The sequence below is a fragment of the Microcaecilia unicolor genome, chromosome 12 (assembly GCF_901765095.1).
Source record: "Microcaecilia unicolor chromosome 12, aMicUni1.1, whole genome shotgun sequence".
NCBI lineage: Eukaryota > Metazoa > Chordata > Amphibia > Gymnophiona > Siphonopidae > Microcaecilia > Microcaecilia unicolor.
The window spans coordinates 70,329,633-70,351,011 of NC_044042.1; the positions used below are offsets into that span (position 1 = coordinate 70,329,633).

The following is a 21,379-nucleotide window of genomic DNA, read 5'->3' on the forward strand; positions in this document are numbered from 1 at the left end:
TTTACCTCCGTCCGGCAGCGAAGGCATAGCGTCAGTGAAGGAGGCGGCGCTCCCGACGTCTCTATTAGTCTTCCCTTCGCTCAATGTTCCGCCTTCTTCTGACGTCAAGGAAATGAGATTGCATGGAATGGAGGTAGTGCATGCAAATGTATCTCATGCATAATCCTTGAGGGTATCCTGAAAACCTGACTGGCTAGGTGTATTCCGAGGACAGGGTTAAGAACCATTGCAGTAGGGTAACAAGGCTGGGCAACTTTTGTCTTCGAGGGCTGCAACCCAGTTGGGTTTTCAGGATTTCCCCGATGAATATGCATGAGATCTAATTACATACAATGGAGGCAGTGCATGCAAATAGATCTCATGCACATTTATTGGGTTGAGGCCCTTGAGGACTAAGGTTGCCCACTCTTGCTTTCTAAAACAGTGGCGTTCCTTGGGTGGCTGACACCTGGGGCGGATCGCCGATGCGCCCCCCCCCCCCGGGTGCATTTTTATCTGCTGGGGGGTGCCGCGTGCCTGTCGGCTTTGCTCGTTCCATGCTCCCTCTGCCCTGGAACAGGAAGTAACCTGTTCCGGGGCAGAGGGAGCACGGAACGAGCAGAGCAGACAGGCGCGTGGCGTGGACCGCCCCCCCCCCACTTGGTACACCACTGTTCTAAAATATTCAACTGCAGTGGTAACAATGTGTTGAAAGAGTGTTTTCCCAAAGAGATTAGAGAAACCTTCAGTACAAATATCTGAAACCACTGAAGATGGTGCAGGTTAGTAAAGTGGGATCTGAATCTGGGGCCTTAAGGATAGTGAAGGATTAACCAGAACAAAGCACACTGGGGCTCTTTAAGTCTTGTCTGGTGGGGGGGTCAGGAAGAAACTTCTCCCTTCCCATCCCAGCCAATACCCTCCAGTAAGCAAATGGGGTCATTGCACGCTCTGTGCTGGTTCAGACCAGCACCACTGGGCTTTGAAAAGAGCCCAACTCCTTTCCTCTTTCAAACAGTGTCCACCAGGAGGGTGCAGTGCCTGGAAGGCAGATGCAGTTAGCTCCGAGATCTCTGCTCTCCACTGTCATTAACCCTGGGAGATGCTCACTGACCACTAGGTAACAATGCTGGCGAAGGGTGGCATGGTAGCTGAATTGAACATCTAATGTGCAGATCTCTAAAATGCAGATACTCACTGCATGACCCACATCTTCTGACCACTCCCTCCTTCTCTGCCCTTGTCATACGCTGGTGATTCTTCTCCTGCTGCAGCTCCTTCACAGGTGTTTTGAGATGTGTACAATTATACCTTTTCTGATGAGCCAGCAGAGGATGTAGGACCCTTGACACTGCTGTCCCCCTCATGTCTGACTCCTCTTGTAGGTGGTAAAGGTCTTCAGCGAAGATGACACCTGCAGGTCGCTGGAAGTCACAGCTGGCACCACGGCACGAAATGTCTGTGAGATACTGGTAGAGAAAACACATGCCCTGAGCGATGAGAGCTGGTCACTGGTGGAGTTTCATCCACATCTCGCATTGGGTAAGGAGGCCCAGACCCTGCTAGTGTAAAGCCTGTCTGAAGTCCCTTTCCTTTCAATGCATTTTAGGGGTGTAAAATTTATTTGACTTCCCTATGATAGAGGAGTCACTGTGACAGGAGAGTTGCTATCAGTCACCCTCCTCTGACAGTGACAGTCTCCCTATGACAGTGAGTCTCCCCCATAACTGTATCTCCCTGTGACAGCGTCTCACTGGAGTTGGTCTAGTGAACCGGTGTGCATAGTGTGGCATCCTGAGAATTGAGGTTCTATTGCAGGAAGAGCTATGCTGAGATCCTTCTAGAATCTGTCATGGTAAGTGGAGTCAGTGGCACCTCTAGACAAACATATTAGGGGTGGCAGCGGGAGGGGGGGGGGCAAGCTAGGTATAGGGTGAACAAACCAAAGTTGTAGTTCCATATATTAAGCCCTCCTCCTGCCTTTAAATAAGCTATAAAAGAGAGTAGAAGAATTCCCAGGGATTTTCTCTGCATAAACTATCCTCCAGATAGTTTTACTGGGAGGCTGAAGCTATCACTGTAACTGACTGCATCATTCCAGAAATTCTTATATATGGGGGAGAAGTCTAGATTCTATACAGGACTGGAGAGAATCTCAATATAAATCCTACACTTCCAGTTGTGTAGCACAAACTCCATATTTCTCAGAAGTATTGCAACTCACAATACAAAAGAAATATTCACCTCAGAATACTGTCACCTCAGAAACAGCAACATACACAGGTGGGAATCCAATATGGCAGCAGCCTAACTCTGGTTTTGCTCAGCAATCCTTACTTTTTAAGTTTCAATTTCCTGATGGAGAAACACAAAGGAAAATTGCAGGTCTTTCTCTCAAACACCAGTTCCTCGTATAGTAGGCCCTTGTTGAATGCTGGGAGCTCAATGAGAGAGTGCCAATTTGGGTCCCACTGGAAGCAGGTGGACCAGTAGGCTTTCCTGGCCTGAGCTCACTCTCAGCTCAGAACAGTAGACGCCTCCCATGCAGGTGCAAGCATTCTCTCCAGAAGCCACGCAGGTGCATATCAAGGCTGTTAGCTTCCTGAGGGCCTGAAGAGGAGAAAGCGGAGCAGATCATGTGACGCAGTGGAGTCTGTGGTCAGTGACTGGGAGTGCTGGCGGTATGTAGATTCAAGGGACAGCCTCAGGAAGACCACCGAATATGGAGGTGTTAGCTCCATTAGAATCTACTGAACTCCTTACTGATAAGTTAGGCCATTTTTTTTTTTTTACAAAAGTTTCTTTTCAGTTGCACTTTGCCCCAAGTCATCCTGAGCATTTTTTCTTGGACGCGCTGTTCAGGAGCTTGGGAAAGCTTTAGTGCCCTAGGTGAATGGTTAGCTATGAAATTAGATGACTGGGTGGCCAAGGTTGCAGCATGTGAAGTAGATATGTGATCATCTCTGGAAAAAGGTGACTCAAGTCACTAGAAACAAACAAAAAAAAGAGGTTTTAATGGATTCTGTTGGAGCAAATACTTTATAATACAATGGTCCAAACCCCATCCTTTTTTGTGAAATAAAATTTTAAGTTACAGAAGTTTATTTTTATTTATTGCATTTGTATCCCACATTATCCCACCTCTTTGCAGGCTCAATGTGGCTTACAATACATCATGAGTAGTGGAAGCATATAAGAAGATATACATTTAGCATTATAGAAGGATCTTGGGTACATGAAAAAGAACATACTAGTAGTTTAACAAGCAAATATTGTAAGGCAGTTCTGGATATGAAGCTTTTACAGACTGCTTATGGACCCATGACATGAAAAACTAGCCATTCTCTATTGGGAGGGGTGGGTGGGAGTTGCTGTAGGGGATAGTTTTGAATTCTGGGTAGAGGTGGTTATTGAAGAAAACATTCTAAAATCTGTAAGGTATTTGTTATGCCTGGGGCTTCTTTTTGTAAGCATTGCTATTTGCACTTTGTTACTAAGTGATATTTTTAAATTGCTGCTGTATTTGTCTTTTTGAAAGTTTTTAATAAAACCTTATTGAAATTAAAAAAATAAAACTGACCATTTGCTACTTGTCACCTTTTCCCAGAGACGGTCACATATTGTAATTATCCATGCAAATCTAATGCTAAATCCATTCGAATGTTGGACGAATCTCTGGTCAAGGGTAATGTGGTTCTCAGATCGAAAGTGGAAACTTTAGAAAATGAGGCAAGATCATGTTCAATTATTCTTTGTCTTCCGTTTAAGATTTCCTTGAACTTTGTCAGGTGAAAACTGCAGAGGCTTTCCCCCATGAGAGAGTTTATCTTCCTACCACCAAGAAAAATACTAGGGAAGCCTCGTAAGCTCTCCCTGTAGGTCTTCTGGATATTTGTAATATTTTAGAAGCCTCTGCAGCACTGATTGTGCCTCTCTGGCCTTGCGGTTATTGTAAATGTTCTTTCGACATTGTGAGGAATTTATTTTTGAAGTCTAAGATTAGAATTAGAGCTGGACCGAATAGCATATTGTACTGTTTGGCTGAATACGAATAATGGGCAATGAGCTTTAACGTAACAAATAATAAAAGAAGCAACATGACATAAGAGATCAACCTCCCGATTATTAAAAATCATTTTAACTGGCAAGGACCAGCACCTAGCCAGTTAACTGTCCTAGAACTGGCTATCCACGAATTTTCAGTGGGACATGGCCGGCCATGACCTGCTGAAAATTCAATGATAGCGGACAGCCAATTATATAACATGATACAACCGGCTATCCACCAATTTTCAGCGCAAGATTGGTGGCCATATTTGACCACATGAATACCAAGCCTATCTTTGGCCAGTTCGAACTTAACTATCTCTCAATATCGGCTTGGCCGGTTAAGTTTGAACTGGCCGAAGATAAACCGAATATTCCAATGCAAGCCACCGGAAACAGTTGGCATTGAATATCCAGGCTCAGCGCCGACCATGGGAGTTAACCAAGTTAACTCTGATGGTCTGAATATCGGGCCCCAAGTGTCTATTTCAGTAGGATTTAGCACAGTAGAGCCTCGGATTATTTGAGTTTAAATCCCTGTTTGGCTCAATAGGAATAATGTATTTGGGGCCGAATCGAATCTGGCACAGCCCTAATTAGAATGTTTCCAAATGTAACCGAAGATACTCAGAAATGGCACAGGGAGTTTCTTATGCTTCAGTTAGATGCATTATTTTCCCTTAAGTTTCCCTTTGTGTGAGTGGAGGAGTGGCCTAGTGGTTAGAGCACCGCTCTTGCAATCCAGAGGTGGCCGGTTCAAATCCCGCTGCTGCTCCTTGTGATCTTGGGCAAGTCACTTAACCCTCCATTGCCTCAAGTACAAACTTAGATTGTGAGCCCTTCTGGGACAGAGAAATATCCAGAGTACCTGAACGTAACTCACCTTGAGCTACTACTGAAAAAGGTGTGAGCAAAATCTAAATAAATAAAGTACAGATCTATTAAGTGTGGGTTTGATATTCAAAAGGGTTTAACCGGAGAGGGTCCTGTCCCTTTAAACCCACTGAGTTGGCCATTCCTGGATATTGAGTAGCATTAACTGTATAATACCACAGAGTATCCCCTCTGACCACAAGCACTAACCCCCAAATTATATAAACAGCACTCAAAATTGCACATGCAGTTCACTTGAATAACAAGCCAATTAGTGACAATTGAGCACAAATTGGCAACAATTTGGATTGACACACATATCTTGCTAGGCACTATTCTATAAAAATGCGCATGTAAATTTTTTTGCATGCAACTGAAAAGGGGCGTGGCCATGGGAAATGCCAGGGGCATTCACTAAAGATGTGCACAGTATTATAGAATTGGGCGAATGTGTGCTTAAATTAGGCGCAAGGATTTTCACCAGGATTCAGTTGGTGTAAATTCTCGCTCCCAAGAGTTGGGCGTGGATCCCGGCGCTATGCTGTGTTCTATATGCAGCGCATAACTCTGAGCACAGTTTATGGAATAGCGCTTTGGCACCCAAATCTATTCCTAACCGGCTAGGTTAGAGGCAGTCTGAGTGCAGAGCGTAGGCAGAGCCAGCACTTAATCGATTTAGCAGCAATATTTAATCCACTAACCAGTTAAGTATGTGGAATAGTCTGAATATCAGCCGGAACACAGTTAGCTTCCGGGTCGCCGCATTAACCTGAAATCAGTTCCGGGGGACAGACATGCCTCAGCATTAACTATCCAGGGTTAACTCAGAGCTTACAAACCACTTACCGCTGCAGGCTGCGTATCAACCTCTGTATTTTTTTGAACTATCAAAGCAACTCATATAATTTTTAGAAGGAGTAAGTTTGATCATGTGTCTCCACTATTGAGGGAGCTGCATTGGCTTCCGCTACAAGCGCATATAAATTTTAAAATCTTGTAGTATTGTAAAGATTTGGTGAGGTTTATCATAGTAGGTTATTCATTGGATCTCCTGCTCATTTAAATTAAATTCTGACCAAATTTTCCAACAGATGGATTTAATTGGTCCCTTGTTTTAATGGAATTGGATTTTAAAAATTTTGGGAGAATTTTTTCATACCGAGCTGCTGAAGTTTGTCACTCATTCTAAAGACTCAGCCTTGTGTTATTTCGGAAGGGTTTGAAAACTCTTCTTTTTGAGAAATATGTGAACTCAGATGCCTAAATAGATATGTTTGTATTTTATTCATAATATTTTTTCATAGGTGTATGCAATAGTGTATATTAAAGCGTTTTTAAGCCGCTTTGGACCTTTATAGGGAATAAGTGGGTTAGAAGTGTAAATTTAGATTAGACATCTGTTTTAGCTGTTTGTTTCTTCCCCGTTAGCCTCTATTATGGTACCAGCTATAGAAACTTGCCAAGATGGCACTCAAGGGGGATACTGGCCATCAGTTTTTCACCTATTGATTTGATGTACTCATCTTGCTAATCTGCATTTGGATTCCCTCTACTGTAGTGTTCCAATATTGTATTTTTGTATTTTCAGTGGTTATCACTTTTCTTTAGTGCTCATTACTACACTGTTTTTATTCGGGATCAATCAATTTTGTACAACAAGCTTTATAGCAACACATTACAACATATGCAATCATGCAGTGAACAATCAACTGTATTCAGATTTCCATAACCAAGCTAAGGAACAAGTAGATCTATGATCCTGATTTTACAGTTATCTTACCTCTCCCGTATCTCACTCAACCCCTCTATAAACTAGTGTTTAAAATGTAAATATGATGGCTTTCAGCCTGGACTCTTTATTTATTTTATTTGTGACATATCCCACATTATCCCAGACAAGTTTGAGTTCAATGTGGCTTACAATAAACAGTATAGGATACATAACAAAGAATAATGCATAAGAAAGTCATTTGTTGTAAGAATCCAGTTTTACAATACAGTATCATAAACATACTGGGATCGCTACGGATGTTTAACATTTAGAAAATCTATTATGAATGAGAAATTGTACATGAAGGAAAGAGAAAGTTAATGGTAAATAGAGTAATAACCAATTCAGGTAATAATTAATTGTTTGAGATATGGTTGTTCTTTGTAAGGGTTTGTTTGAATAGGAACGATTTGAGGATTTTGCAGAATCTAGTATATTTCTATATATTTCTTTTGTTGGGTGGTAAGGAGTTCCACCGTTTGGTTCCTAAGTAAGTGAAGTCTGCAGAGTGGACAGTTTTGTTGAACACTTTTTTGCAATTTGGGAGGTGTATAACCTCAAGCCATCTATGGAGTGTACTGAAACACACCCTACATCCTTTCCCTACACATCCTGAAGCCTACTTGTCCGTTCCCCCCCCCCCCCCCCCAACACACAACAGAAAACTCCTACAATTTCTGACACAAATAAGGTAGCATATCATTTTGTACGCTCAAATCTGTTCAGTACTATGCTCTGGGTGATAGAGATTGCAAGTAGCGGACCCAGACTGAAAAGAAGGTTTTCTGTCGTTTAGGAGTCTTGTGCCTCCCACATGGTTAATTTGTTTTTTAAAACTGATCTATTAAAAAAGAAATACTGCAACACACCTTCCACTGCCAGACACTTGGTGAAATAACACAAAACCTTGAAAAAGACACACATGGCCTATATAGCAGACATATGAAACCACAACAGCCCTATTTCTCTTCAAAATGTATTTCCTCCTGTAGTCTGCAAATTAAAAAAAAAAAACACACACACACACACATTTCCACAAAGTGTTACATTCCAGTCCCTAAAAATAAAATACATTTTTCTTTTTTGGGGCATTTTTATTTTTCTAATCAGATTTTTTTCCACTTTCCTTGTGCCAATCTTATCTTTAAGTTCTTTCCTGTTGTCTTCTTCCCTTTCATCTTTTTTACCCATTTCTCTTTTTCTGCTGCTTCTCTTATATTTAATCTCTCATTCTCTCCTTTTTTCACCCTTCAGTCTTCTTCCCTTTCATCTTTTTTACCCATTTCTCTTTTTCTGCTGCTTCTCTTATATTTAATCTCTCATTCTCTCCTTTTTTCACCCTTCAGTCTCCTTCTCTTCACCTCTGTTACCTACCAAGTTTTCATCTCTTCTACTACTACTTATCATTTCTCTCTCATCTTCTCACTAATCCTCCCATTGTCTCATCTCTCTTCTTCTCCAGCCTTCTATTCCCACTTGCTAGTCCCCCCATTTCCATCTTCTGAACTCATCTATTTTTTTTCTAGCTCCTTCCCTGTCACTCAGCCCCTCCTGGCATCCAGCCCTTTTCTTCCATCAACCCAGCTTACCTTTCCCCTCTTTCAACTCTTTTCCTACCCCCCATTTCCACATCCTCTTACCCCTGTCTCCTTCTCCCCTCAACCTGTTCCTAACACTGCCCAGATTCTTCACAAATTTGCATGTGCCCTGTCCATTTTATGCAAATCTATCTCGTATATACTCATTGCATGAACCTGAAAACCTTACTGGTTGTCCCAAGGACTGGTCTGAGAACCCCTGCCTTGGGACATTCTTCCCCCTTAAATGTTCTATCTCCCTCAAATTACACTGACTGATGCTCAGGCACAGGTGACTGAAACTGGGGCGGCAAATCATTTTTAGGGTGGCACTTGCCATCCTGTAGCAACATTTATGGTGTAGCTTCTCTAAGACTATTTGGATTCTAAATGTGCATCATTATATTTCTTTTATTAATTTTTTTTATTGAATACTGTGTGTAGTACTAGATGTTATATCCATGCAAAGTCTTGTCATTGTGATTTTATTTTATGTAAAATGACTCTTGGGGTTCTCGGAGACTTCTCCTCAAATCCAGCCAGCCAGTGTGACTGTGGGATTGCTTCAAGGGATGTAGCTGTGCTTTCTATGTGGACCATGTAACATTTTATTACATATTGCATGATGTAGCCCTTCTGTCTTCACTGACCACCTCCCTGTCCCTTCAAACTCTCCTTTTCCCCCCAGAGCGGTGCTTGGAGGAACACGAGTCTGTGGTGGAAGTCCAGGCTACGTGGCCCATGGGTGGAGAGAGTAAATTTATCTTCAGGAAGAATTTTGCAAAATATGCACTCTTTAAAAATTCTCCGGTAAGTCTATGGGGCAACAGAAGTGGGACAGTCTGCTCCTGTGCTGCAGCATTTTTCCACAAAAACTGGCAGGGTGAACCCTGGAAGTTAAGAAGTACTGTGAATGCAATTTCTTACTGTATAAAAGTGTTAGGTAAAAGCATTACATTTATAACCATCAGGAAGTGGTGACTTTTTTTTTTTTTTTTTTTTTAATGCATGCAATGAAACTGTCCAACTGCTAAAAACCCTACTGGGGGGAGGAGGTGGGGAACACACACTGCACAAACAATCTGATTGAGTTCCTGGCTGCTTTCTAAGACAGGTCTGTTTCAGACTGCATGTGAAAACATAGTGGGGGCAATTCTGTAACTGGGCATCACAAGTTAGATGCACTGAACACTAATTCTATAATGTCATCTTGGAACCAAGATTCTGCTATAGATTGTTCTACCATTTTGAGATCCTCTGTACAATGTGACAAGGTGGTGGCTGTTGCTAGAAGAATGCTAGGCCGCATAGAGAGTGGCATAACTAGCAGATGCCCCTGTGCAAGTCATTTGTGAGGCCCCACTTGGAGTATTGTGTTCAGTTTTTAAGGCCTTATCTCTCTCCATGTCCCCTACCTCAATGCAAGTGGCGTCCTCGGGCTGCGCAGGGTCCCGTCGACACATTCACTTGACTGGCACAGCCCTGAGCCATGTGTGTGTTGTTCTTCTCTGGCTGCAGGCTCCTTGATTGCTTTGCTTCCACCCACCTGGGTCTGCTCTTCCTCTGCCTGGCTTCCCTGGCTTCTCTCCTATTGGACTTCCAGTTCCTCCTTCCCCTACTCTTGTCCTATGGCTGTGCCCCTTCTCCCAGCTGATGTCAGACGCCAACACTTGACTCCTTGCTTTGGCTTCTACTTTGGTAGGTGTTACTTGCTCAGTAGTGTGCTTCTCCTCTACTTTGTTCTTTGTTGCTGACTCTGCCTGTACCTGGATTACTCTCGTGTCTGCTGCCTGCCTACTGACCCTTGCCTGTACCTGGATTACTCTCTTGACCTGCTGCCTGTCTGGCCATCACGTTCATCACCCCACTTCCTGCTCCATCTCAAAAGCCCTGCAGGCCGCCTGCACCTAGGGGCTCAACCTCTGGGGAACGGCGGTCAGCACAGGTGAAACCCGGGGTTGTCCGGCTGCCAAGCAGAACCTGGTCTGAGTACCGGGCTCGGCAGCGCTCTACTTGGTACAAGAACTCACAGGTCTGACACCAAGGACATAAACAGACTTGAGGCAGTTCAGAGAGAGATGACAAGAATGGCACAGGGTTTGTGTCATAAGACATAAGAGAAGAGACTGGAAGATCTGAATACACGAGAGTAGCGGTTTCCAAACTGTGTGCCGCTGCACCCTGGTGCGCCACAGCAAACTCTTGGGTGCCGCGGCAAATCCTGGCCTCCCTCCCGCTGCCCACAATCCAGTATTGCTCCCTACTTTCCCCTTTTGCAGGTCTGGAATCTGTCGCTCCCTCCATCTGCTGCCGCTGCAGTGTTTGCAGCTTATGTTTTTGGGCCGTCCATGATTCACACAGGCACTGCGAGGACTTCCCTCTGCAGCATCTGGCCCTCGCAACAGGAAGTTGAATCAGAGAGGGCTGCACATGGCAGAGGGAAGGCCCCTTGCTGGGGTCATGGATTAGAGTTAGCAGCAGAAATAATGGAACGTGAAAGGATTTAGCTATTACGTATAGTCAAATTATGCTGGAACAACTCAACTGTGCAAGCTAAGTGATGCCATAGGAAAAACTAAGTTGAGAAGGCACAACATTTTTGTTTTTGATGTTGACACTGATGGTATCTGATTTTTTTTTTTTTTAAGTGTTTTTTTTTTTGTCCCGGATGAGGAGTTGGTTCCCACTGTTTTTTCAGTTTACCACAGGAGCCTATGATAGTTAGTCCTGTTGGGGTTTGAAAAGAAAAGTCTACAACATTCCCCGGGCAGTTGAGTCTTGTTTATTTAAACATTTCTATATTCAATGTAGTGTCTCCTCTCTTAGGAGTCCTTTTACTAAACTGCAGTAAAAGGGGGCCTGCACTAGTGTCGGTGCATATTTTTCATGCTCACTGAGGCCCCCTTTTACCACTGCGGGTAAAGGCTGTCTTTTTTTTCTGAGGACCAGAAATGACCGTGCGGTAAGTGAACCACTTGCCGTGCAGCCATTTTGGGGAGAGCACTTACCGCTAACCTAGTGGGCACCGATGCTACAACAATAGAAACTTTTTTTTTTTTTGTATTGCACGCTGGGGGTGGGAACTACTGCCGGTCTCCAGCTGTAGCTCTGGATTGGAGCGTTTCAAGCATGTTGCCGCACACCAACCCTTTAGTTTTCAGAGTACGTCTAGGTGTGCCCACTTATGCCATGTCAATAGCAGGCATAACAGGGGCGTAGCTACGTGGGGCACGGGGGCATGGGCCTCCATAGATTTGGCCCTGGTCCCCCCCATTGGGTACCTTTGCTTGCAGGGGTCCCCAACCCCCGCCAGCCGAAGTCCTCTTCTCCGGCGCGGCCGCACAGAAGCCTGCCCTTGCAGATCAGCAACGCGGCCATGCTGGAGAAGAGGACTTCGGCTGGCGGGGGAGGGTTGTCGGTGGCAGGGAGAGGGTCGAAAGGGTTGGCACTGGGGCATCACAAAAATGTCGGGGGGGGGGGGGGGGTCGGCGGCACCTGGGGGGGGGGGGGTTAAAATGTGCCCCCTCACCTCGGGCTCTGGACCCCCCCCCCTCCTGCCGAAGCCTGGCTACGCCCCTGAGGCATAAATGTGTGTGCCTAGATGTGGTACTTTAGTGCACCACTTGCAGTATTCTATAAGTTATGCATGTAAATGCTGGTCCCGTCCATGCCCTTCCCCTGTGAACACCCCCTGGCATTTTCCTGCTAATTGAGTTCAATGCTAAAACTATAGAATACTGCCTAACATCCAACTAGCATCTATGTGCTTAACTGCTAGTATTTTATAGGGGTCGATATTCAAAAGAGTTTCATGAGGCAGGAGAAACTCCTACCTGAGTTGGCCATGCAGTTAACCAGTTAGTGCCACTAAATATCCCCTGTGACTGTCAAAGCACTAACTGGCTAGGTTGGGGGTGGTTGGGGGAGGAGCATGGGCAGAGACACACTTAACTGGTTAGGTGATATTCAGTCTTGAATGAGTGGCTAAAGTTAGAACAGCTGAAAGGTTGAACTTATTTATTTAAGATTTGCTCACACCTATTTCAGTAATAGCTCAAGGTGAGTTACATTCAGGTACACTAGCTATTTCCCTGTCCCTGGAGGGCTCACTCTCTAAGTTTTATACCTGAGGCAATGGAGGGTTAAGTGAGTTGCCCAAGATCAGAAGCAGCAGCAGCAGTGGGATTTGAACTGGGCACCTCTCAATGCCAAGACTGGTGCTCTAACCTCTAGGCCACTCCTCCACTCCACTTGCTGAGTTAACCAGGCACCAACCTCAATATCGGCCAGTACCTGGGTAACTTCCAGGTCTGCGCACATACCCAGATATTCAATGCTGGGGCATGTGCAGCATCCAGCATTGAACATCTAGGGTTAACTCATGTAAGCCGCATTGAGCCTGCCATGAGTGGGAAAGCTCGGGGTACAAATGTAACAAAAACAAAAAAAAAACTCAGTCCATGGCTGAGAGCAGCTGACGTTTATATGCTGATGCTATGAAGTGAGGGGGAGTATGCCTGTATCTTCTCTGCTCACCTCCTTGTTTTCTAATTTGTTCCCTCTTTTCCAACAGTCCTTGTTCCCAGAGGCAATGGTTGCCAGCTGTTCCGAAGCTCATAAAGGAATGTCCCACTCTGAGCTCATACAGGTAAGCATAACCATGAAAGACCATGGCACTCATTGTACAAGCCCTAATCACATTCTCTCTGTGTATGCTTGCATACATGTTTAAGTCCCCCTTTTACAAAATCAGGATATGCACGTATCAAACCCAAGTGCATGCAGATGGCAAGAGAGTGTGGTCTGGGTGTGTCGTAGGCATGACAAAGTCATAGATGTTTGTTCCCCATTTCAGAAGGGGATTAAATGTCTTGACCGAAAAGATCAATGGTGGGAGTTACACCTGCTACCAAGCACATTCAGGAATTGGGGGAAAAAGCTGCTATTTAGCAGCAGTCCACTGGAGAGATTAGGGCGTTGCCCCCTTAATTCCCCATTGGTTTTGTCTTCCCAAATGCCAAATTGGCAAAAGAAACTGGTCACTGTGACAGCATTGGGATAATAACTGGTTATTCTAAGGTCACAAAGATAGCTGGTTATTTTGTCTTTGTACAACATAATCATTTATGTGCTGGCTTTGAACCCATTGATATTATGTACGTTTATTTTTCTAAAACGGATGTTTGTTGCATGCACCTGGTGTATAAACATCCACTTCTACTGTATTTTAGTACAGCATCTACCTCAGCAGATTCTGTTCTAAAATACCAATGCAACGTGAGACACCCTGACCTGCATGTCTCAATTCCTGCTTCTACAACCTGTCTAAAATGGGGCTATGCATGAGGTGAGGGACTGTGGGGAACCTGTGTTAGGGCAGTACGGAGCCTAACTCTCGTATCATTGCATTGCTCTGCTATTGGGCCACATCAGCTCTCCTCATCCGTGTTTTTTCTGATTCATGTCATCCCATGAAAGAATTTCTTGAATTCTGGGAGCTGTCCAGAGATCCAGGGTTATCTGCACCTAAAGGAGATGGGAAAGAAAGTCTGGAAGAGGCTTTACTTCCTCCTGCGGCGATCAGGACTCTACTATTCAACAAAAGGTACCTCCAAGGTAAAAGCATGTCCCTGGCTCTGTCTCCGATCTTCTTGTGCCTCTTTACCCTCTCACTCCTTCTTGGAAGATTCTGGATACTGTGTACATATGCACACAGACCCACAAACCCATCCAGGACTGCTGCCAGAAAGTCCAAGGCACTGCACAGCTATGTAACTTGAAGCAAAACAGCACATTAGATCTGTCACAGTACAGTTTAAATCAAAAACTACTATCTAGAATCCCAAGGGAGAGAACTGTTATACACAATATCAAAAAAGTCAATCCCAAAATTCAAAAAGAAAGCCAGTGTATAGGGTGCCTAAAGAAAAATCTATAGAGTAACATTTCTTGATAAAGATGGAGGCTCTATCGTGAAAGTAGCACTGGTGTCGCTGAGGAAGAATTTTTAAACAGGAATTTCTGTAGGACATTTGGAACTTACAGTGAAAGAGCAACAGAGTTGGAACTTCAGATAAGTCTGCTCCTGTTTTTCTTATCCTCCAGTGCTTTTTGTTTGCTATTGCTGTCCTATTCATGAAGTCGAAAAGTTGAGACTGTTTATATTTAAAGACTATTGGTAGAATATTTTAACTCCATGACTTAGTGGGTCCTAGCAGTATATGATGCCTATTGGAAAAACTATTTGTTTATCGTATTTGTTTCAATTAAAATTTCAGTTTGGGTCATTGCACTAAAGAAAATTAAGGGCTCGATTTTGTATAGAGCTTTCAAGTGTGCCGTGTTGGTGGCCAGACACCAGTGGCTATGTGGGCCTGGGCCCCCGTAGATTTGACCCTGAACCCCCCTGCCGACGACCCTCTCGACCCCCGCCACCAACCCGCCGTCGCCTGCCTTTGCAGGATGTCAGAAACAGAAGGAAGCTTTTTGCAAGAAGAGGACCTCGGCTGACGGGGGTTGGGGTCCCCCGCCAGCAAAGGTAGGTGACGGCGGGCTGGCGGCCGGGGGGGGGGGGCAAAGTTGGTGGTGGTGGTGGCAGCGGAGTCGGCAATGGTGGGAAGGGGGAGGTCGGCGGCGCCGGGAGGGGGCTAAAATGTGCCCCCTCACCTTGGGCTCTGGACCCCCCCCCCCTCCCGCCGAAGTCTAGCTATGCCCCTGCCTGACACTCACTGAAGCATCAGCGTGCACAAGAGAAGCAAGAAGAAAGAAGAGCAGGGGGCAGGCAGCAAACGTGGCTGCGCTGGAGACCGCACTGAAGGCTTCAGCTGGCGGGGGTTAGGGACCCCCGCCAGCCAAACCAGGGGCCCAGATGAAATTTGCAGAGGCCCAGGCCCCCGTAGCTACGCCCCTGATGGTCATTGTATTAAGTGAAATCTTACCATATGACCATGCCATTTTTTGGCTTTCTTACTTGCTGCGATAAAACGGGCCCTTTTTACCACAGCTTGGCATTATCACGTGGCCAATAGGAATTATGGAAAAGTGGTCTTAGAGTGCGGGAATGACCCGCACTGGGGATATTGCTGGCCATTTTGTAGTGTAGCTTAGTAACAGGACCCCATTGTTTGGACAGTTTTCCAGAGGTGGTTTATTTATATATTTAAAACATTTATATTCCGCTTCAACCTAAAGCGGATTACAATAAAAGCTAACGTAAAATCAGCCTAATACAGCAATAATCAACAAGACATATCTATACCATGCCTCAGACAAAATACAACTGAAAATATTTAACTAAATAGAATATAAGTTGCAGTGCCATTACTTCAACCAGAATAAGCTTGCACAAAATAAAGTTGTTGTTTTTTTTAAATATTTTTTAAACTGAAAGGCAGTGAGATTTATTTATTTAAAATGTATATATTCTGCTTTAAACCCAAAGCGGATTACAATAAAAACATGCATAAAATCAGCCTTACACAACAATAATAGTGGAGTGTCTCAGGAGTCTGGAAGTGAGGTGATCAGATCTGTGGGTAATTCAAAATTTATTCAAAGTCGTTAAAGGCAGAGGAATGGCTGGGCTCTCTAAGGGGCCCTTTTACTAAGCCGCATAAGCATCTATGCGCGCCAAAATGGAGTTACCGCCCGACTACTGCGTGGCTCTTGCGGTAATTTCAATTTTGACGTGCGGCTGAAAAATTAATTTTTATTTTCAGATTCGCGTATCGGACGCGTGCAAAGTGGCATTTGACACACGTAGGTCATTACTGCCCGATTACCATGTGAGACTTTACCGCTAGGTCAATGGCTGGCGGTAAGGTCGCAGACCCAAAATTGATGCAAGGCAATTTTGATTTTGTCGCACGTCCATTTTTGACAAAAATTTTAAAAAGGCCTTTTTTACAGGTGCACTGAAAAATGGATTGGCTTGCACCTAAAACCCGCGCCTACATTACTGGAAGCCATTTTTCAGCGTAGCTTAGTAAAAGGACCCCTGAAACTCTGGAGGTAGATTCCACAGAAGAGGTACAGTTGATCCAAAGGAAACGGGGAAGAGATGTCTTCAGGTTTCAGAGCCACTGGGGGGAAATTTGGAACACCATTCAAAATCATCAACATGCACCACACATTTAGACACACAGGACTGGATTCTGTAAACTGTGCCCAAATTTGGGAGCTGAAAAAGAAACATGAGCGTTAATCACTATAGAACAGTGCCCAAATTTGGGTGCTGTTTATAGAATAGCGCATAGCACCGAAATCTGGTGTAAATCGTTGCACCTAAATTAGGCGCTGATCTGCCATATTCAATAACGCATGGTGGAACGGGTAGATGTGAATCATTTGAACTCCTTTTCATGTTTTTAACTGGAAACAGGGGGAAAAAACACAATTTTGGGTTTTTGCCGGGTTCTTGAGGCCTTGATTGGCCACTGTCGGAGACAGGATGCTGGGCTTGATGGACCCTTGGTCTTTTCCCAATATGGCGGTTCTTATGTTTTCCTCTTTTTGTTTTTCTTTTTTTTCTCATGTTCAAATAGGACATACCATTGACAACATTGCTACCGAAACAAAATTTAAAACCCTGAATAAAATACAACTTTTAGGCCTGAACCACCCCTAACACATGCAGACACTACGTGATATACAGACACATGTATTAGTATGCAAGCATGCAGGGCCCCACCCAAAATTGGTGGTCCCTTGCTGTGGCTGGCAGGGATCCCCAAACCTCTACCTGAAAACCTCTTCCTCCGGCTAATACTCTTCCCAAGCATGGCAGCCAGCAGCTTGGGGACACTGCTGCTGACTGCCAAGCTTGGGAAGAGTTTTGGCTACCTTAAGTCTTCAGTTGGCAGGACATGAAGATCCCTACCAGCTCAGATGTTTATACTGAATGGGGCAGAGAAGATTTCATGCCCACCCAAATTTAGCTGCTGCCAAGCTAGGGAAGAGTTTTGGCGACCAGAGATTTTTCAGCTGGCAGGACTTGAAGATCCCTGTAAGATCAGATGTTTATATTTTTTGCACTGGGAGGGGGAGCAAGGAGGGGGCAAAGAAAATATTTCATGCCATCCCACTTTGTGCTAATGCCCGCCCCAGCCCTCTGGCTACATGATTGACATAAATATATGCACATTGTTACACACACAATTTGCTGTGGCTAGCCTAACTTTTGATTCATTTGTATAATGTGTTTAATGACTAATTTTAAATTGTATGTTAGATTAATTTTAAATATGTATGTACACCACTGAGTGTGAAGGTGATTTGGATTGGTGGTATAGAAAACATTTTGAAATAACCTTGACTCTCACCTTCACTGTTTGTCATTGTACAGGACCCTCAGCACTTACAATATTTCATTGACGTCACAGAATCCAATGTCTTCTTTGTGACACAAGGCAAGAAGCTGTATGGCACCCCAACGGAATACGGCTTCTGCATAAAGGTGAGACGTGGCACAATGCTAGGGCAGAATGTATTAGCATCTGCCTTCTTATGTTCTTATTAAGATGTGAAAATGTCGTGAGCCCAGGTCAATATGAGTGCACAGCTCAGAGGAAGGAAGCTTCTCAGAATCTGAGGTCAAAGGTAGAGGCAATATCCAACACACAAACCGTAGACAGAACATAGAGTTGGATATCAATCACAAGAAACAGCAATATGTTTAGTGAACATTTGATATACTGCCTTTACTGACGTGACAGATCAGAGCAGTTTACATTAAAAATAATATAACATTAAATTGGTGAAAAAGAACTCCATAATCAAAATAGAAAAGTATTAACATCCATTCCAGAGGTAGTCACTACAAAAATAGCAAAGACAATCACATAAAAGAAACAAACCTTTTCCAGAGACGGGAAGGCAGTAGACCTAGAGGACATGAATTGAGGTTGAAGGGGGGTAGACTCAGGAGTAATGTCAGGAAGCATTTTTTTCACGGAGAGGGTGGTGGATACATGGAATGCTCTCCTGCAGGAGGTGGTGGAGATGAAAACGGTAATGGAATTCAAACATGAGTGGGATGAACACAAAGGATCCGGTTTAGAAGGAATGGATCTACGGAATCTTAGCGGAGATTGGGTGCCACCGGTAATTGTGAAGCAAAACCAGTGCTGGGCAGACTTCTAGGGTCTACGCCCTGATCGTGACTGAATAGATATGGATGGGCTTCGACGTTAGCTTCAGAACTTGTAGTACAAGAAGAGTGCTGGGAAGACTTCTATGGTCTGTGCCCTGAGAATGGAAAGGACAAATCTAACTGGCATACATATAAAGTACCATATACCATGTAAAATTAGTATCTTGTTGGGCAGACTAGATGGACTGTACAGGTCTTTATTTGCCCTCATTATGTTACTATCCAATGGCAGGGAGAGCAAATCCAAAATCCTGTTGGAAGTAAAAGGCTTTGAGTTGGGACTTAAATTTTGCAAATGAAGGTTCTGATCTAATCTGCGATGGTAGGTCGTTCCACAACTTGGGGCTAAAAAGGAAAAAAGCAAACTGGTGGTGGTCTCTCTATTTTAGTGGAGTGTATTCACTTGATGTAGAAAGAGCCAGACTCGACCACGTTTCAGTTAACGCCTGCAATAGGAGCAAACATTAATATCCAGATTTCCAGTGTCGCAGAAAAAAAGAAGAAATGCACATCTCAGTCACTTATGGAATGTGTATCGCCTCTTCAAAGACAGAGAAGACAACTCATATAGTTATGGTCTCATAGGGTTCTGCGGCTGGCATCTTGATTGTTGCAGTTGTCCGGGTCTTGCCACATCTGAGTAACTGGAACTGATGTTTCAGCCATGACATTAATATTGAAATTTCCAATGGTTAGAAAAAAAAAAACCGAAATGTGGCAAGACCAAGACAAACTGCAACAATCATGTAGTTATGTCACATCTGAGTAACTGGAACTGATGTTTCAGCCATGACATTAATATCGAAATTTCCAATGGTTAGAAAAAAAAAAAAAAACGAAATGTGGCAAGACCAAGACGACTGCAACAATCATGTAGTTATGTCACACTCTGTCCAGCATTGGCTTAAGCATTTGATGTTAATGTTTGCCCCTGATGCAGGCGTTAAAAATGTGGCCACATCGGGTTCTTTTTTTTTACATCACGTGAATACACTCCATTACCATATTGTTGATTCCTGTGATTCATATACAGCTCTACATTCTGTCTTGGCATCTGATGCATCACTTTGTCCTTGGGGAGGTCTTGCCCTGGGGAGTATTCATATGTAATAAAAGCTTTGTGTTTGACTTCTGCACCTGTAGCCTCATAAGACACGGAACGGCACGAAAGGCCTGAAGGTGTTCTGTACAGAGGATGAACAGAGTCGCCTTTGCTGGATTTCAGCTTTCCGCTTATTCAAGGTCAGTGCATCCTTGACTCCTGCCTGACTGTCAGCGGGTGTTACCTGAACTTACTTCATAGGTGGGCCCTGCATGAACACTTGATTTTGCCTTCACTCACTGGATTCTTGGGGTCTGATATTCAGCTGGAGGGCGGGCAGTGCATTTTCTGTCCACAGCCAGCGTTAAACCCGGATATTTAATTTTGGGCCACATCCGGTGACTGGCATTGAATATCCAAGTTTACTTTGGCCACTAAAAAGTTAACCAGCTATGCTGATATTCATCGCTAACCAGTTCATTTTAGCGGTTAAAGATAGGCCTTCTATTTAAGCGGCCTATTTTGACCGCTCAACATAGATGGTTTGACACCAGCTATTTTGTGTGATATAGGGATATTCACAACAGGAGAGAACCAGTTATTCCCCGCTAAATATCCGCAGTTTGGCACTTAAATGCTATTTAACCGGCCAGGAGCTGGTGGGGGGGAGGGGTGTCCAGTTTAAATCCAAACAGAGAAGACACATGTAACAACCTCACAGTGACACATGACCTAGGGCTGCTGCCTCAGTGTAACCTCAGTGGTTCTCTGGCAGAGCTGGCACAGAGGATGCAGGGTGTGTTGTGAGCTGAGACTTAACAAGAGAATCTGCGACAGTGGCAGGAGCAGGTTTTTTTTCCACTAGAAGGGTTTTATTCTGCTTAATGACTGGCAGTTTGGGGTAGGTTGTGAACCTTTCCTTGTGTTTGTGTTTTTGCATAGTATGGCATTCAGCTGTACAGAAATTACGAGCTATCTCGATGCAGTAAGAATTCCTGGATCGGTTCGCCATCACTGGTGAGTATTAGTGAAAGCCTCTCCCTCCACCGGGCCATCCTGAGCGCCCATACCTTCTGTTTCTCACACTCTACTAATTTCTCTGTCTCTGGTTTCCTGCAGCGGAGTGTGTCTGATAACACCCTGGTAGCTATGGATTTCTCAGGGTGTACAGGCCGGGTGATCGATAACCCAAATGAGGCACTCTCTGCAGCACTGGAGGAGGCTCAGGCCTGGAGGGTGAGTGTAGGACAGAAAGGGAACCTTCTCCTTCCTATATTCTAAATATAAGCACCTCTTGTGTACTTAACTGGTATTCACGCAGGTAAGTGCACTCTTGCACACAGAAAAGGCAGTAGCACATTTAGGAGCTGTTCTATAACAATGCACTAAACTAGTGTATAATTGTTTGGTGGGTGTTCACAGGGGAGGGGCATGAGCAGGGCCAATATTTAAGCTTACCCTGGGATTCTATATATAGCACCCAGATTTGGGCGTGATCCTGAGATGTATATTGTATTGTATTAAGAGAATGCATTACGTCACTGGGTTTCCGGTGTAGCTCATGTAGAGTGGAATTAAAGCCGTAGGGCTTGGTTAATACACGGGCACTGCGACTGACTTAGCACAGGACCATTTTTTTGTTTCGATGCACTTGACCTGTATTTGCAACAATATACGCTCACAGGTTTGATGACCCCTGAAGCAGGCACACACGCTGAAACACGGCCGTGTCGGGTCCTAGATGTGTTATCACAGTAAAGGTCCTTGAACTTGAAATCCTCTTTGTATTCGCCTCATTTTTTCATTTGGTATTGTATTATATTACCAGATTTATATTCCGCTGTTTAACATAAAGCTTAATTGTGTAACAAGCTAATTAATGGCAATAGGGTGCTAACCATCAGTTATTGATTAGCACCAATTGGGATTTGTGTGTGCAT

At 44.2% G+C, this 21,379-nt stretch overlaps 1 protein-coding gene across 11 annotated transcripts in view; it reads left to right on the forward strand.

Annotated features, from left to right (window-relative positions):
- The window catches only part of GRB7 (growth factor receptor bound protein 7), a 112,118-nt gene that overhangs the window by 79,507 nt on the left and 11,232 nt on the right, over positions 1-21,379 (forward strand). For all 11 annotated transcript variants that reach the window (XM_030221978.1, XM_030221975.1, XM_030221973.1 and 8 more), the window contains 8 exons: positions 1,365-1,521; positions 8,936-9,057; positions 12,821-12,895; positions 13,726-13,863; positions 17,591-17,701; positions 19,541-19,639; positions 20,382-20,456; positions 20,559-20,675. In XM_030221978.1, the coding sequence (XP_030077838.1) occupies positions 1,365-1,521; positions 8,936-9,057; positions 12,821-12,895; positions 13,726-13,863; positions 17,591-17,701; positions 19,541-19,639; positions 20,382-20,456; positions 20,559-20,675 (894 nt within the window). The remainder of the gene's footprint in view (positions 1-1,364; positions 1,522-8,935; positions 9,058-12,820; positions 12,896-13,725; positions 13,864-17,590; positions 17,702-19,540; positions 19,640-20,381; positions 20,457-20,558; positions 20,676-21,379) is intronic.